The sequence below is a fragment of the Diachasmimorpha longicaudata genome, chromosome 1 (assembly GCF_034640455.1).
Source record: "Diachasmimorpha longicaudata isolate KC_UGA_2023 chromosome 1, iyDiaLong2, whole genome shotgun sequence".
In the NCBI taxonomy this organism is placed as follows: Eukaryota; Metazoa; Arthropoda; class Insecta; order Hymenoptera; family Braconidae; genus Diachasmimorpha; species Diachasmimorpha longicaudata.
In genome coordinates this window covers 5,029,339-5,045,197 of record NC_087225.1, presented here as the reverse complement: position 1 = coordinate 5,045,197, position 15,859 = coordinate 5,029,339, and the positions used below count along the sequence as shown (strand labels likewise).

At 37.7% G+C, this 15,859-nt stretch overlaps 2 protein-coding genes across 6 annotated transcripts; one reads left to right on the top strand and one right to left on the bottom strand.

The window, feature by feature from the left end:
* Positions 1-589: 589 nt before the first annotated feature.
* On the bottom strand, positions 590-15,295 carry LOC135164510 (phospholipase DDHD2). Of its 4 annotated transcripts, none has more exons than XM_064124938.1 (7): positions 14,929-15,295; positions 6,566-6,976; positions 5,030-6,483; positions 4,307-4,457; positions 3,394-4,224; positions 2,594-2,942; positions 590-2,423 (listed from the first exon to the last, which is right to left on the bottom strand). In XM_064124938.1, exons 1-7 carry the CDS (start codon positions 15,068-15,070, stop codon positions 2,147-2,149), a joined length of 3,615 nt encoding a protein of 1,204 aa, XP_063981008.1. In that variant the 5' UTR covers positions 15,071-15,295; the 3' UTR covers positions 590-2,146. The 4 variants fall into 4 exon arrangements, with proteins under 4 accessions (XP_063981008.1, XP_063981000.1, XP_063981026.1 ...); XM_064124930.1 differs by having other exon boundaries at positions 4,307-4,484; positions 14,929-15,294; XM_064124956.1 differs by lacking the exon at positions 14,929-15,295 and adding an exon at positions 10,206-10,344 and having other exon boundaries at positions 4,307-4,484.
* On the top strand, positions 7,911-14,402 carry LOC135164536 (uncharacterized). Of its 2 annotated transcripts, XR_010299318.1 has the most exons (11): positions 7,911-8,306; positions 8,432-8,538; positions 9,173-9,318; positions 9,515-9,641; positions 10,277-10,492; positions 11,143-11,533; positions 11,804-11,960; positions 12,042-12,168; positions 12,232-12,405; positions 13,226-13,290; positions 13,414-13,536. XR_010299318.1 is itself a non-coding variant. In XM_064124991.1 (10 exons), the coding sequence occupies exons 1-10, from the start codon at positions 8,104-8,106 to the stop codon at positions 13,605-13,607; spliced, it is 1,842 nt and encodes a 613-aa protein (XP_063981061.1). In that variant the 5' UTR covers positions 7,914-8,103; the 3' UTR covers positions 13,608-14,402. The 2 variants fall into 2 exon arrangements, 1 of the variants encoding a protein (XP_063981061.1); XM_064124991.1 differs by lacking the exon at positions 13,226-13,290 and having other exon boundaries at positions 7,914-8,306; positions 13,414-14,402.
* Positions 15,296-15,859: the final 564 nt, after the last annotated feature.

Sequence of the window (15,859 nt, the reverse complement as noted above, 5' to 3'; positions counted from 1 at the left end):
GAGGTAAATGAATGAACAAGAGCTAAAAATTGTCTATAAAAATAATTTGACATCTTTATTTCATCCTTTAATATCCACTCAACGTTAAAGTCGGTTAATCTCAGAGGGGAAAGGAGAATAACTCAGACATAATGCGGCAATTGTATACAATATCCTCGACTGACGACGGGTGTTGTGACGTTCACGACGGTTCCACAATTCAAAATGTATCGAGGAAAGGGAAGGTACAATGGAAGTAAAACAGGTGAAGCAAAAAAGTTATACTTTTCAGAAGGCGATAAATCATCTTGGAAATTCGCCGTAGCTGACAGACTCGGTAGTTTTACGAGGCACTGCACGCAAAATGCAAATGTCCCCCACGAGTCACTGGTGGGTGGTGGGCTTGCACTGCAATTAATTAGCGTTTCGTGATGTAACCCTGGGGCTCATGGTACATGGGTGCATTTTTTTCCTCCTTTCTGTCCTACCCTCTTTACCCACCCCCTGGCTAACTAAACAACCCACCCCTCACCCGCCACCCTGTCCACCCAGCCGATAAGCCAATGCCGTTCGACACGATCCCAGGGGACACGTAATGTGCAACTACAAGTGATGGTAAAATAAATGATACGTTTTTTTTTCATACTTCCCAAATTAAAACAATGACATTATATTTTACATAATATACAAATAATTTTTCTTCATCTGGAATCTCTCCCCTTCTACTTCCATTGCTATTGTAATGGTCGATTGATTTCTAAAGAGCGAAGGAAAAAATAGTGATAAGTGATTTCTAATCAATTTCAGAGTTGATTTGATTGATTAATAAAATATTGAGGTGCTGATTGTCTGTGAAAATGTTTAGCTAAACAAATATATCAACATTTTCTCCAGAAATATCGTATTTTTTATATGAATGGGCATCTCAGTAGGAAAACGGTACAACGATATCTCCAAATTTGACATGAATGGCGAATTTTGTTGTCACAACCGTTTTAAGAATTCATGGAGAGCTATGAAAAAGCATTACAAAAACTTGGATCTCTCCCTGAGATACGGAGGCACTTCTCACGAAATCCGATGACAACAAATTGCACATGAATCGTTTTACCGCTTCGATACTAAATCGAATAATATAATAGCAGATCTCTTTCATTGATGGTTTGTCTTCTCTGAAGAAAGGATGCACAGTACATTAACTTTTGATAACTACTCACTCAATAATTGAAATGAAAATCTGGATTCGATTTGTTTTAAAACGACTTTGGAGAAGTGCTGTGACAAAATTAACATGTGACCAGGGGTAATAAATCGATATGAATGGAGAATTGAAATCCTATTTTGTGAGGTTTTCTGTCCGAGCTATAGGTGAGAATTATAATTTCACTCGTCAGTAACATTCTTGCCACGCATTGAAGAAAAGTAGAGACATTAAATACTTTTGAATTTGCTTCTGATAGTGATAACTCATTGAATTATTTGTGAATGGAGAGAATTTTTTTCTGTGCATTAAAAAGCAAAATAACATTTCATCCCTTTGTAATAAGCGTACGCCATACTGAGTGAGTGCCCAGCACATCCCCAGACTTTTTCAAATTAATCGGCGTCTTTCTCTAATTATCACCTAAATTTTCCTGATACTCAGTAGTCAAAGAGAAAATGTAGATTGACAAAAATATAATATTCAGCGTGTTATTGTTTTCTTTCACTACAAATTATCAAAAAATGTCAAGAGCTTTTTCATTCAAAATTTCATTAACTACAAAAAAGGTCTCCAACATCCTCCAATAGATAAAAATATTCTTTACTCATTAAACCCGACAACTTCTACTCAGAAACATCATCACCACGTCTTGAATAAGTATTTGCAAGAAATACTCATCACTGATGGGTGAGAAGCTGTGGCAAAATGGAGACTTAAGTTTTCCTTCAATATCCCTGGCTTAGAAACCGCCTCATCTACTGAAGTCAAGGTAGGTTCAAAACAAAAGGAGAGACTACACATTCCGCAAAAACCAAAATCATCCCATTTCAGCGAAAATTCAATGAGTCATTAACGTTATAAAAAAATGACGTCAAAAGTGTTCTCTTTTCCCAATCGTGGTTACTCTTCTCACCAATCATTTCGTTGTTTCCAAAAATTAATATTAGTAACATTAGTATCACATTATGATTTTCGTATGAATCCAGACATGGGCGGCGGTCCCACGGGTCTATTACTTATGGGTGCCGTAGGATCAACTCCTATCGTTGCAGGTCCTCCCCCAGTATTTGGAAAATTGAAGCTTTTGAGAGGCGCTGAAGGTCCAGGACTAGAGAAAGTCGAAATGTTCGGTGAAGGGCGTTCAATAGTCATAGTTTGTGGAGGTAATTGTGCATCCGCCTGTATTCCCGTGGCACCGTACATCTCCTTCAATATCAGCAGCATCGTATCCTCCGATTCCCTGGAGACAAATAAAATTTTCTATTACACGACATTTTATAAATTCATACGTTCCATTAATTAAGGAAATCCAAGTATATTTTACAGTTTAGCACCATTCTACAGATTAAATACAACTAGAAAAACAGTTCACTGAGAAAAAATAGCCAACGGACTTGGATATTCACTTACCAGTAACCCACATGGCTGGTCATGGCGAAAATGTACTCATTTATGTACTCAAAAGGCGCCTCCTGGAGAACGTAATCAATACGTCTACCACCATTGAGTTGTCCAACTTTCAAATTCACTCCTCTCTCATTCTCCCTGTCTTCATCTTGTTCATTATGGATATTATGATTGTTATTGGTTGACTTTTGCAGCTGCTCCTCTACAACTTTATCGATTTCTTGTTCAAGTACATGATTGTCCTGACGATGGAACATTGCCAGTTGGTAAACTGAATTCCAGGTGCTTCTTACTGAATCTAAGAGCTTCTGCTTCAGATCAGCGCCCACTCTAGCCATTGTTTCTTTCAGTTCTACAATATAAGTAGACCAGAAAGTCCATTAATCGGCGGTATAAAAGGATTGACATGAAGAAAATCAATTCTCATATGCTAGTGGAGTTTTAATTTCATTTAAATGGTATGGTAACTGCATAATTTCAGTAAGAAAAAGCTCATGGGATTTTACATTCCAATAAAGCTGTAACTTCCCAAGAAAAATCTATATATGATAATAATTATATATTTGACTTGACAAAATATTAATTCAAGCATAGTCAATTGTTCCCCATTATACATATATTATTCTTTTCAACTTCAACTTCAGCTATAATAATCGTTACAGCATTTTAAACCAAATCATCAAAATGAATTTACATGTAGAGTAGTGTGTATGTATATTTTCCATATATTATTGTGTGACCATTGATAAAAAACTTGAAAAAATATATGACGAATTTAAACAAAAAAATATTCAACACTATACCTAAATGCATTCGTTTCCTTCCTTTATGATGAGGAATGAGCATTGGTCTGTACTTGTAAGCCTCAGGATTGATGAGTGCTTCCATTCTGTATGCAACGGGATCGAATGGATGAAAGATATTGAAGAAAGCAGGACAAGTGGGTAGTTTGAAGTTTTCACCGAGCTTATCGATACCACGTACAGTGACAAACATTCCAATTGGGCTGCCAAGAGCGAAAAACGCCTTGGGGAAGAAATCCAAATGTGGATATACGATAAATGGTTGGCCAGTGCCTGCAGCACCCATGACATAACTCATTTTTCTGCTCAGACGACGCTTGACTATCGATTTGGGCATCGGTTTCAGGGACAAATTGGGACCATTATCTGTCTCCACTTCTGAATTTTCATCCTCCTCGTTGATTGTTGCATCTGTATCGAGTTTACTCTCGTCCATTGGTGCCTTCTGATGGCAGAGCAGATCGAAAAGTATCAAACTACCCAGTGAGTGACCTCCCACACAAACATTTCCAGTGAAATCGGGATTTCTATCACGGAATAACGCATTTAGCCTGTTCAACTCATTACCAACAGTCTGCATTATTGTTTGACAGAAAACTGGACTCGTGTAAAAGAGTACATCCAATAATGTGTCATTAGTGAAGTGTCGTAATTTTGGTATGCTCTCCAATGTTATGGCTTTTAACTTCTTATCGATTCCTGTGTCCTCGGAGTGCAATGTTGCGTGCCACGATACTGGCAGTACTTCAATCCTATTTACAATCCCATGAGTACTGGCTGTTCGATAGTGTGATTGGATGAGCTGAAGAGAAATACTTCGAAACTCGTCAACTGTTGTAACAAAAGGCCAATTAATGATTTTCAGCGTAACTCAGGGTATGTACTGAGAATTGATTATTGTTATGTTTCTCACCAACTTCCTCGACACTTCGGAATTTCAAGTCACAAACACTTCCAATCCCGTGGACGAGGAATAGGAGGTGATCTATTTTTTCGGGTTCACCTTCCTCAATGTGAAATTCATCTACTCCACGTTTTACAACTTTAGGACGGCTCGAGGTACCCTGCAAATACATATTGCTCTCTGAATCCTGGGTGAGCAAGATTCATAACACAATTGTGAGTTAGAATTTTTTAGCCGATGAAAGGAGATAAGAAAATTGGGAGGGTTTTCGAGAGGAATTATCTCTACTGTGATTTTCAATGATTTTTGAAAACAGGAAATTTCAAGTTTCGTATTGAAATTGTTGGGATATTAATCGAAAATCTTATAACTTATTCAAATTGTCAATGCAAAACAATAAACATGTCGTGAACAAACACTACTATCTCAATAATGTGAGTCTCATTTCTTTTATAAAAAAAAATTGAGATAGCTGGAACATCTTGAAACTCCCCTCACGCTGATTCATATAAATTTTTCAATAATTAGCTCAGAATAACTGTAGTGTCATATAAAAACTTGACTGTCCGAAAAATCTTGATCGTGAAACGTATCGATATTCTGAATTATTCACCCATAAAATAATTAACATGGGGAAAGCCTCCGAGAAACTACTAATGTTCAGGACGAAAAATTTAATTCAATTGGGATTCCCCCTCGACCCCCTAGAATATAAAAATAAAATAGACTTACAGTGCTATTGCCCCACGATGCAACGAGCTCAGGTGAGCTAGCTTGAAGATAATGAATTTGAATGGTAGCACTGTGAAAAACAATGTACTCTCCATTATTGAGTTCCACCCTCCTATTCCAATGATCACTATTGCACGCGTGTTTGTACTCCTTCTCAAGTCTGGCAGCAGTGCTCTCTTCATACGGTGTATATCTCGATTCTCCAGGGCCCTTGTAAAACCACGAGGCCCTCCTGACCTCAGTTGGCTCACCAGACCAGTAAACAGGTACTCTCTGACGTTTAAGTATTTCAACATCATAACGACCCCCATCAGTGGCAACTGTTGTCTCTGGTGTGATATCAGTGGAATTATGTACTTCCTCTAAATTCAAACTATCCTGCATTGAGAATGGATTCCACAGTACTTTATTCTCAATATTTTTACGATAAAACCAGTGATGATAAACTGGCCTGTACACCATTTTTTTATCACTACCAGATGCCAAATTGTGAAGACTCGGTGGAATTGTATCGTTCTGGTGACCACGTACTATCGACGAATTTATCGATGTTTGTATGGTATTAAGTGTTGCTGTGCCCATTGGTTCGGGCATTTCACTCGTTATTAAAGTTGCCCGAGGCGTTGACCAGTTGGCAGTATCAGCAGATGATGAAATGAATCCATCACTAATTGCACTTTGCGTGTTAATTTCACATTGACGAGATAAATTATGTGCTCTTGAATTAGCATCAAACTCAACAGGATTGTAAAACGATATCTGGGACGGTGGTTGAACTGATTGGCTGGATTTTAAAGATGATACAGTATTCGTATCGAAGAATGCACTTGTACTTGGCTCACTTTTAAAGTGTGGAAAATTACTCGTGAACAAGTTATTTGCTGGCGCGACGGATGGATAATCAGCATTCAGGGGCTGTGATTGACTCTCGAGGGGAGTGGACTCTCGGTGAAAAATATCTGGTGGTGAGGATCTTCGGGAGAGATCTATTTCCGCTAGATCATCAGTGATTGCTGATGGATTCGGTGAAGTATCATTAGTAGGTACTGTTGGCGGATTTGTTGGTGAAGACCGTGATAAATCGCTTATTGTTTGCTGATGGGGCTGGTAAGTCGTGTCGAATGTCGAGGCAGGTGTGAAGTAATTCGCTGGTGTATTGTGTGGTGTCACAGGTTCTCTCAATGCACTACTTGTTGGAATTTCTTGGGGTCCAGATATCGTTGAGATTGATGGATTATTAGGGGGCTGTACCACCGCCGGAGGAAATGAGAGATTCTCATCAACTTGGGGAGTTACAAATCCCGGCGTGAAGAATTCAGAATGAGGTGGTACAATTGGGGGATTTTGAATACCTAGAGATGGTGGTGTCAACGATTTTGCTGTGCTTGATGTTAAATCCGGGGGTGGGGCGTATTTAAGACGTCGCTGGTTACCAAGACGATACGATACTAAACCTGCAAGCCAAGTATTATACGAAATTACCGCGCGGTTGGGTAAATTAAGTGAGGTATAAACGTGAAAATTTAATTGACTTACCAACTGCTTGGGGTGGGCAGGGGAGGGCAGAGGGTGGAGGTTGGAGTGGTTGCTGTAGTGACGGTGGATGAGATTGATCGCTGAAATTCTCTGGTGGTGGAGGATGATGGTACTCCTGCGGTGGAAAGTGTGATGAGTTATTTAGAGACAGCCTCTCTTCTATTGAATCATTTGGGACTGCACTAGCTGGTGGGGCCTGTTGTCCTGTTAGGGATGTGAGAGAGAGATTTGGAAGAGATGAGAGGATTGACGTGAAGTAGCTGGAGCGTTGGTAGGAGTCGGTGGGAGGCTCTTTTGGGTCATACGAGGGTAAGGGGATTTCGGTTATCGGAGGTGGAATATTTGGCTCCACTAGCGAGGGCTGCAGAACCGCTGGAGGTGAGGTGGACTGTTCACCTTCGAGGGGATTATCTGAAACAGAAAAGAAAAGGGGTTTAGTTTTGGGGATTTACGTGATGTTTGGGAGGTACTCGGGGTTTTAGAACTAGGCTTGATGGTTTGAGATAGAATGGGTAATGAGCATGTTTGTGAGATTTAACAGGGGAAATTATTGATGATTGGGTCGTGGAGAAGGGGCGACGGATTTGGGAGAAAGGAGAATGTGAAGGAGCCTGATTGCTGTTATTTTGTTGAAGAAAAATGGGATTTCCAGGGACAGTTTCGTTGGGACGTGGATTCAATGTAAGGGAGGAACAATGAATTCCAACATTTTTAAGTCATAGAAAGAAAAAAAAACACGAATTTTTAATCAAAACAGAAATAATATAACACCGAATCGCGGTTAAATTGCAATTAATTGAAAATTCAAGTAGGTGCTACCCTAAATTATCATCATTTCTGCAAATTTCATGTCCATGCGAAACGAAAAAGCATTAGAAATTGCAAAAAATCAGTTGTTACATCATAATTCAATTTTTAAACTGAATCAAAAATTTCATGAACCACCACAGCCTGACTTCACATCGCAAAGTTAAAGTGCAAAGAAAGTCCAACAAGATTCCTCTACATCATAACAGATAATATTTATTTCGGACCGAAAAATGACCGAAATAGCAGGAGTCGGCCCCCTTCAGAGGTGATTATCTGAGGCAGGGAAACACGACGTTTGATAATTCCACTTTCATCATTCTAATGTTTGAGGACCATTTAGAATGTTAGTCATGACTGACGTTTTCTTATTATAAAAACGTTTATAGTGAGCACATTCATGGGGTACGAGGCAAATGTTTGACAGGATACTCGCGCGGTGAGAGACATAAAGAAGATATTATTTTAAAATATCGGATACAGGTTTTACCAAGATTTGCTTTACACACAGCGATGAGTCTATCCACACCCATGACACACTGGTGTCAAGACTTCAATAATATGATATTACCATTGTGCAATACGTCACTGTATTTGTAGCACTTTTCTTTTCTTTTTTTTTCTTTGTACACCGGAAATATGGTATTATAAATGCAGGTACCCTATCCAGGTTGTTCGTCAGTGTTGGTAAAAATTCAGGCGGAACGGGATATTTGTGACACAGTGAAATTATGGAGAGATTTTTTTTCATCATTGCTGTGTGCATTATTTGCACCAGTGGTTATGGAATAAATGAAAGTGTGAGAGTAGTTAATAATGTATTGCAGTACAAGGTGCCTAATGAGGCGGGAATCGATGATACCCAGTGGATTGTTATTAATCGTACGAGTCAATCGAGAAATAAAATTTTTACTAAGAAGGATGAGTGCTCGAGGTCACACTTTTCATGCAATCAGCATAATTATAATGTTTTTTCCATCTCGAATTGTTAATTATGTGATTGGGAATTTGGATTTGGGGATATTTATGGTTGAGCAATAATTTATGCCTTTTAAACAGGTACTGCATTGAGGGGGAAGACAACAATTCACAAGTGCAAACAAATCTGCGAAACAACAAGATCAATTTTATTTGGCATATCGGTGAGAAACTTCCGGAATTTAGCAGTGAGTGGTACCATGATTAATTTCGATTAAGAACAAAGTGGTAAACTGTGATTAGTTCAATTTTGTGGAGAATGGAAATGGACAGTTGGAAAAATATTGATTGTATAGAATCAAATTCATTGATTGAGGTCAATATAGAGTGGCTGTCATTGTGGATAGAACATCGCTGCGATTAATCGGCAATTCAATGAAATATCAATATGAGAAATAAATAGATCTATTGGTGCAATCTAACGGATTTCAAATGAATTGTTGACATATCTCGTAGTTTCCTCGATTCATTAATAAGAATATTTAATAAAGCTGACGAGGAAGGCTCTGATGTTTCTATGAAACTTAATGCATTGACATGGGGTGAACGTAGCAATTGCTGGACGATTATGAGAAATTAGACTTTCCTGGTGAGATATGAAGTCAGGAATTCAAACAGAATTAAACAGGGATTTAATGCATTCCATATTTTGAAGAATGTTTGATCTGGAAAAAAGTCGTCGAAGTCAAAGAAACGAAACCCCCATCCAGACAGAAATCCAATAGATATTTTCCAATAATTTGAAATATGATAATGAAGATTTATCGCTGCGCCCCAGGATGAATTAAAAGGCTCGTATAAAATACACTAATACTCTTTCAGGTAACAGATTGCCAGTGGACGATGGCGAATCTGAAATTGATAATTCAAGCCAAGTTCAAGTATCGCCAGAAAAATGTAAAATTCAATTATCGATTGGCTGTACGAACCCAACGATCGTCGTTGAAGAGGAAAACACGAATGAATTGGTGAATATTTATAGATTCAATAATCTATAGTATAATCTACTCAACTAGTTCAAATGTCTAGGACTTTATAAGTCCGAATTTATGTCCTCAGACAGAGAAAAAATACTTTCCCACCCCCAACGCAGTTCCGAATAAGCTATAAATTGCGACTCAACTTCTCATTAATTTACTAAAAAAAATCTCCAATTCACTCTAGGAAATACTGAGGAACATCAGTCTAACAGACTTCACATCTAACAAATTCACCGTCAATCCGGGCGTGCATCACATGCAGTTAAAAATCGTGGGAAATGTCACGTGGATGCTCCTCGCAATACCCGCCGGTAAGTTAATGCATTGCAGTTAGAATATTGAAGGCCACCTGCAACGTTCACGTCCACGTGGTTAAATACCCCCCGGAAGATACAGAAATGCGCGCACATTCGATGCAGCATCGACCGTTCAGAAATAAACCGCAAACAAAATCAACATTTACATGTGCATTATCATACCTACGAGTACCACATACATATAGACTATGTAATACATAAACACGATACGCACGATACGCGAACCCTCACTCCACGAGTATTATCTAAAAACAACTATTTTCTAAATAAAAAACACTCGATAGCGTCACTACTGGAGATAGAGAAGTGAGAATTTTTGTCACAAACATCGTTTCATGTACGTCACAAGCTACATTTTCATTTTATCGCGTTAAAAAATTGATACATCATTAAAGGTTACATATGTCATGCATATTAACACATAATATCATCTCAGTTCGCGTTAACCTCCCCAGAGCAGAATTGCAGTAAAGGTTTCTTGCCATTTTTTTTCAACAAGGAGCAGTTATTCATGATAAAATCATTGATGATGAGGAATCATTTTTCGGTCATACGCACTTTTATACATGAATTTAACGAAACACTGGTGATACTGGCCTAGAAAATAATAATTAATGAATGAAAAATAGGGAGAAATAGGGCAGAACCCCTTGGGCTGTCACTGACGAGGGATAATGACAGTAATGGGGTGAATCTCGTTGCGAACAACCCTCCACCAGGTGGCTGGCAATTGAAACTCAGAGGAAGGGAAAATTCAAAGTACAGTCTCACTGTTTCACAATTTGTTCGAGTGGAAAAACCAGTGCCACTTCCTGGATATGAGGAAGACGCTAATCTCGATGAAGGTGAGCAATATTTCAAAAAATTCTGTTGTTTAAATTCCCCGGCACTCCCACGTGTGAGTCATTCCGTGAAAGTGTTCTGCACAGGTGAATTTTACCGTCATTTCTCACTGGAGATTTTGGAGAGAACACACGTTTGACATGATTTCTATTGTCTAATATACTTTTACTCGGAAGTTATACAAACACAATTGTAAGTCAGATGTGCACTCGTCAGACGACAACATTCCACTGACAATGAGAGGAAAATATTGGCTCATAGCCTGCTTCATTTTACGAACGATTATGCAACTATGTCCGTGTTTCTCTATTTTTCTCTTCGTGGGATTGCTCTTTGACCGCTGCGTGTAGATCTAACATCAGTAATGGCTTCAGGCAAAGCTGCTCTTCAGACAAATTTTTGTTTTGTATAACAAACAGAAGGACAATTCTTGAATTAAAAATATTGCTTTTGGTGGAACGATCATTCAACTGATTTGACATTCAATAAATACAATCTTCAATCGAAGTACTACGCTACATTAAAAATCACATTACACTCCATTTATTTGATGAATGCACATCAATTCCCCATTGTTCTCTTTGAAATAAGAAAAATATTTTTCATTCAAGTGAATTGTTGGAAATGACCTTTCAATACCAATTTTTCGCAGATACCGACTCCGATGGAATTGTCATTTTTTTCGAGGACACTGATACCCTAGAGTCTCGCCAAGGACCATTGAAATTTCCGGAAGAATCTTCGGATCCCGAGGAGAATAAAAATTACCCCAGGACTGTGGTTTTTCGCGAGCCAGTCGAGGAGTTATCAAAATTACAAATTGAGGAAAATGCCTCCGCCGAGCTTCGAGACTTATCAAGAACCAGTGATTTAATAACTAGGAGACAACTAGTGGATGTGGCCCCAGAAACAGCCCTCTTGGTCCCAAGAACACCTTTTCACCGAATTATTTTTACAGTGACTAATAATCAACCTATCAGCATTGTGCACCAGTTCCAAGCTAAGTGCCCCCAATGCCAGGATATAGGAACCTTTCTGCCGTTGTGAGTATATTCCCTTGATCTTCTAATTCATCATCACTGTAGAGCTACTTTAAATCTTTTTACAGTTTCACCACTGAATGAATTATAAGAATCCTTCAACTTTAAAAACAGTATTGTTTATTCGCGAGACAATATGATCGGCGAGTAACATTATCAGAGAAAAAATAATTAAAGAATCGAAAAAATCGCTCGAGATTTCCATTCGGAAGCAAAAACAATTTGTAAAAACTTATCTCGATTACCTGTTTCTATTTGTTTTTTTTTTAATAGAGCATTGGTTCCCCCTCATACAACAATTCGTATTAGTGTACAATTTCGGGTATTAACAATGGAAGACAGCGTTGTCATCACTCTTCACGTGAACCGTCAATATCTGGACCCTATTGAAAAATCCGCCTACATATATTTCCAGAGTTCACCGAACGCGGTGAGTAAATAGAAAACCTTATCAATACCGAGAAAATTACTGATAAGAAATTCACGGCCTACAATAATTAATCACCTCTAGATATCCGACGGGACAAAACCAACAATAGATTACGAGTTCAACAATAATTGCGCCGGAAGACTGCGTCAAGATCGATGCGAAAATAACTTTTGGACCGTTGACATCACCGTGACTGATGATAATTCAGGTAAATAGCGATTAATCCTCTTCAACATTTTTTTTTGTCTGACATGATTACACGTTATTTCAGGGCTGAAAAGAGTGACATCGCAACCGAGTGGGGTTCGACCTAATCGAGAGTTCATCGCTGGCACTCGAAATCCAGTGCATTTTGTCTACACGGGCTCGTGTTGCGATACAACAGTCGAGATTACAGCAAAAGATGTTGTGGGAAACACTCACTCGCGAACACTAGACGTCACTGGTACATTTCATTTTTTTTATACCGAGGGAAGAGGGGGGGACATTGAACCGTTGTTGATTGGCGATTGCCCTAAATCGAGAAACAATTATGTGCGGCAACCATTCAGATGAACAAATTTAGCGTATCCATTAGGAAATTATATTGAACTTCAATAATATCAGTAGCGAAGGGGTAAAACGAGATAAGTTGATGTATCTCTTAGCGATATCTCTGAATCTAAAAGAGATAGCGAAATTGTAGTCGTGACATTTGTTGTAGCTCTTAATTCGCTACACAAAAAAGGTTTCGCTGAAAATTTTGCCATGTCCTCTAGATTTTGAGATATTCATGAAAAACTGGTCAATAGTGAGAAGTTATTTATCTTGTTTTGCCACTTCGCTAGTGATGTATTGATCAAAAAATTTGTGCTTTACGTATGACATCAATAAGATGTTGCTTTGAGGGGCTTGACATTGAAATGAGGAATAGAAGGTTTCCAATATTGAAAAATGACCGGGTTGAAACGATAGGAGAAAATGGGGCAAAACAGAACGTTTTTAATCGTTGATAACTTGGAATCACTAGAGCGGGTTCTGACTTCTTCACTTTAAAGTTCTATTTTTAAGCTTAGAAATGAAAAAAAACATTACATTTCACGGTTTGGATTGCACATTATTGATTATTGAAGATATTCAGAACTGCTCTACTCTCCCCTATTTTTTTTAGGGAATAGAAAAATTTTGTAAATGCGTAAACCAAACCTATGAAAAAAATACTTTCTAGTCGTATTTCAAGTAGTTTCCCCAGTCAACAACGTCCTGAACGATGTTTTCACTTACAGTACACAGTTAAATGGACTGGATATCGAATGTTGCTACATTTTTAGATATATTAAGTCACTCGGCCGTAAGTTTTATTAATTGGCATTTATAAAATTCCCTACAATAAGTCAGGGATGTTCACTGCTGCTCTAGTTTCTCCTCATCGCATGCAAGTTCATGAAATTCTATTCACTTTTTTCCCTTTCAGCGTGGGACAACTTGTCGACCGGAGAAATTGCAGCTATCGTAGTTTCCAGTCTGTTTCTACTCTTCATAATCGTACTTCTCATTTTACTATGTGTTTATTGCATACGCAATCGCAAAAGCGCCGATATTTCTTATTCCCAAAGATATGGGTCAAGAGGGGGTCCTGGTAGTAGAACGGAAGGAACTAATTTTTAATGGAACGAAGTATTCAGATTTACTTTCCTCGTACTAAAACCATAGATTTATGGAAATTATTATATTTACATCAGTAATTATCTCAAAAATCGAATTATCTATTTATATATTAAATTATATTAAGTTATAAGTTCTTGTTATTCAAAATTCATCAATTTAACAAAACAAAATTTAATAGAAATGTAAAGTTAAAATGTATTAGATGATATTTTAATATATTGTAATACCTTTTATGTAATTTTATTTAATATATTGAAGTAATTAATACGCAAAACCATGGAACTGTATCAAGTAGATTTTTCTACTATTTCCACGGAATTAATGAATTTGTTTCTGAGTTCTTAACAAGAAATACATCTAAAGTTATATTGTTTGCCATAAATCTTAGTCGAAGGAAGGTTCAATATACTCTGGATGATTCAAGGGTCTAACAATTATACGAGAAATGTTATAAGGCTTAGAATGCGTTAAATATCCCTTTTCTTAATAAATCAAATATTTACGGACAAAGCTTTCACTTCAACAATCAGATGAGATTAGATTCATAAAAATGGTCGAATCCACATGAATATTTTTCCCAATAACCACTCATTCATTTATATCAGACATAAATACTTTCTCAAAACACAGCAATTTTGCATTAGAAAGAGGCATTTTTCTACTTGAGTACAAATCCTACTGCAACCCAAATCCAATCGAATTATTTCATTAAAAAATCAACGCTTTAAAAATTTGTTTCGCTCCGCTTTCTACACAAGTAAACTGTGGAATAAATCTACAATCAATTAATAAATTAGTTCCTGATTGAACAAGAAAAGTCATTTTTATTCTTTTTGCCATAAATATTAGCCAGAGGGAAACTTCAACATATTGTTGAGCATTTAAGGGACAAATATTGCAATGATATAGCAGATTGCAAAACAAAATTGTTTTGCCCCATATCCATTTACTTCAGACAAATATTTATTTTTTCAATATTGTACTGCTCCAGTCAAATGATTACTAGGTAACCCTGATTAGGTTTGAATTATGTTGATAATATTATTGTAGAACATGATCATGGAAGTTATAACCCTGGGTAATCTACCAAAACATTCATCATGGACATGAGCTTTCTCCAAACAGTCGTTTAACATCAGAGAGATATCCGAATGAATAGAAATCCCACTGGACGTTCATTCTAATCGTTTCTCCAAAAGACATCATAATTTGAAAATTTTGATTTGTTCCACTCTCTACACATGCTCTAACGAAAGTTTAAATTGTATCAATGGCCCCACCCAACCTAAAAATCATTCCCCTCGAATAAAATTCATCCTACCATGCAACTCATGACGAACCGGTTCACTGATAACAGCTGGAGTGACGGGCATCAGTAAATTGCTTCCTCCAAAATCATCAAAGGAGAATCCTTGACCAGCAGTCAAGAGTGGATTTTTAATTTTTCGCGATTGATCACCCATATTGTACTTGACAATGAGTACAATATCCACAGCATTACGGAGCACATACAACTGATAAAGCCAACTCGCAATTGTTCACTGTTACACGAGGTGATCCATTTACTCCTTTTCACGATTATTTTGACCCGTCAATATTTGGGGATTAATCAAAACCTATCAAATCTTCCACGTAAGCACGTGAGATGGTATCGAACACACAGATGACCATATGGGCAGAAAAAACTCATCAATGGAAAACGGCTGAGTACGCATGCGCGGGTGCATTTAACACCTCTGGTAGCCATCAGTGGATTTAAAAACCCAAATCCTGATGTGCGCCTCTCACCATCGGGGTCAGTACTAACATTGGGTGAACCTCTGCTGTAGTCTATATCCTTTGTCAAAACACTAGACAAGTACCTCGAGACACCATACGCGGCGCTAGCTACTTGTGTCAAGTGGTGTGTGTTGTATTCGTGATTCCTCCATGGATTTGCCGACTTGTGTTTGATTTCTATAAATTAATGTATCAGATCGATTGCTAATCATTTGCTCCCCTTCGCCGTTATTTTCATCTTTGTGTTCAAGCATTTTCTAAACAAAAGTATGATAATCATTGTCAATCAGAAGTCTCATAAATAATATGTGCATGAGAGAGTCAGCTCGACAAGTATTGCGTACAAAATATCGAACGCGATAAATAGGGAACTTGCATGCGGCCCAGATTCGAGAAATAAATCTATTAATAAATAGTTTAAGGCCTATGGAATACTCTCCAATGAAAAATGCATTCTAATTCATTGCAGTTTA

Bases quoted from the DNA above. Each gene is read 5' to 3' on its own strand.
- LOC135164536 (XM_064124991.1), top strand. From the start codon at position 8,104: ATGGAGAGATTTTTTTTCATCATTGCTGTGTGCATTATTTGCACCAGT. The intron at 9,642-10,276 runs GTAAGTTAATGC...AATGAAAAATAG, and splicing joins GCTCCTCGCAATACCCGCCG to GGAGAAATAGGGCAGAACCC. The intron at 11,961-12,041 runs GTGAGTAAATAG...AATCACCTCTAG, and splicing joins TCCAGAGTTCACCGAACGCG to ATATCCGACGGGACAAAACC.
- LOC135164510 (XM_064124930.1), bottom strand. From the start codon at position 15,070: ATGGGTGATCAATCGCGAAAAATTAAAAATCCACTCTTGACTGCTGGT. The intron at 4,225-4,306 runs GTGAGAAACATA...TTGTTACAACAG, and splicing joins CCGAAGTGTCGAGGAAGTTG to TTGACGAGTTTCGAAGTATT. The intron at 2,943-3,393 runs GTATAGTGTTGA...CTTATATTGTAG, and splicing joins AAGGAAACGAATGCATTTAG to AACTGAAAGAAACAATGGCT.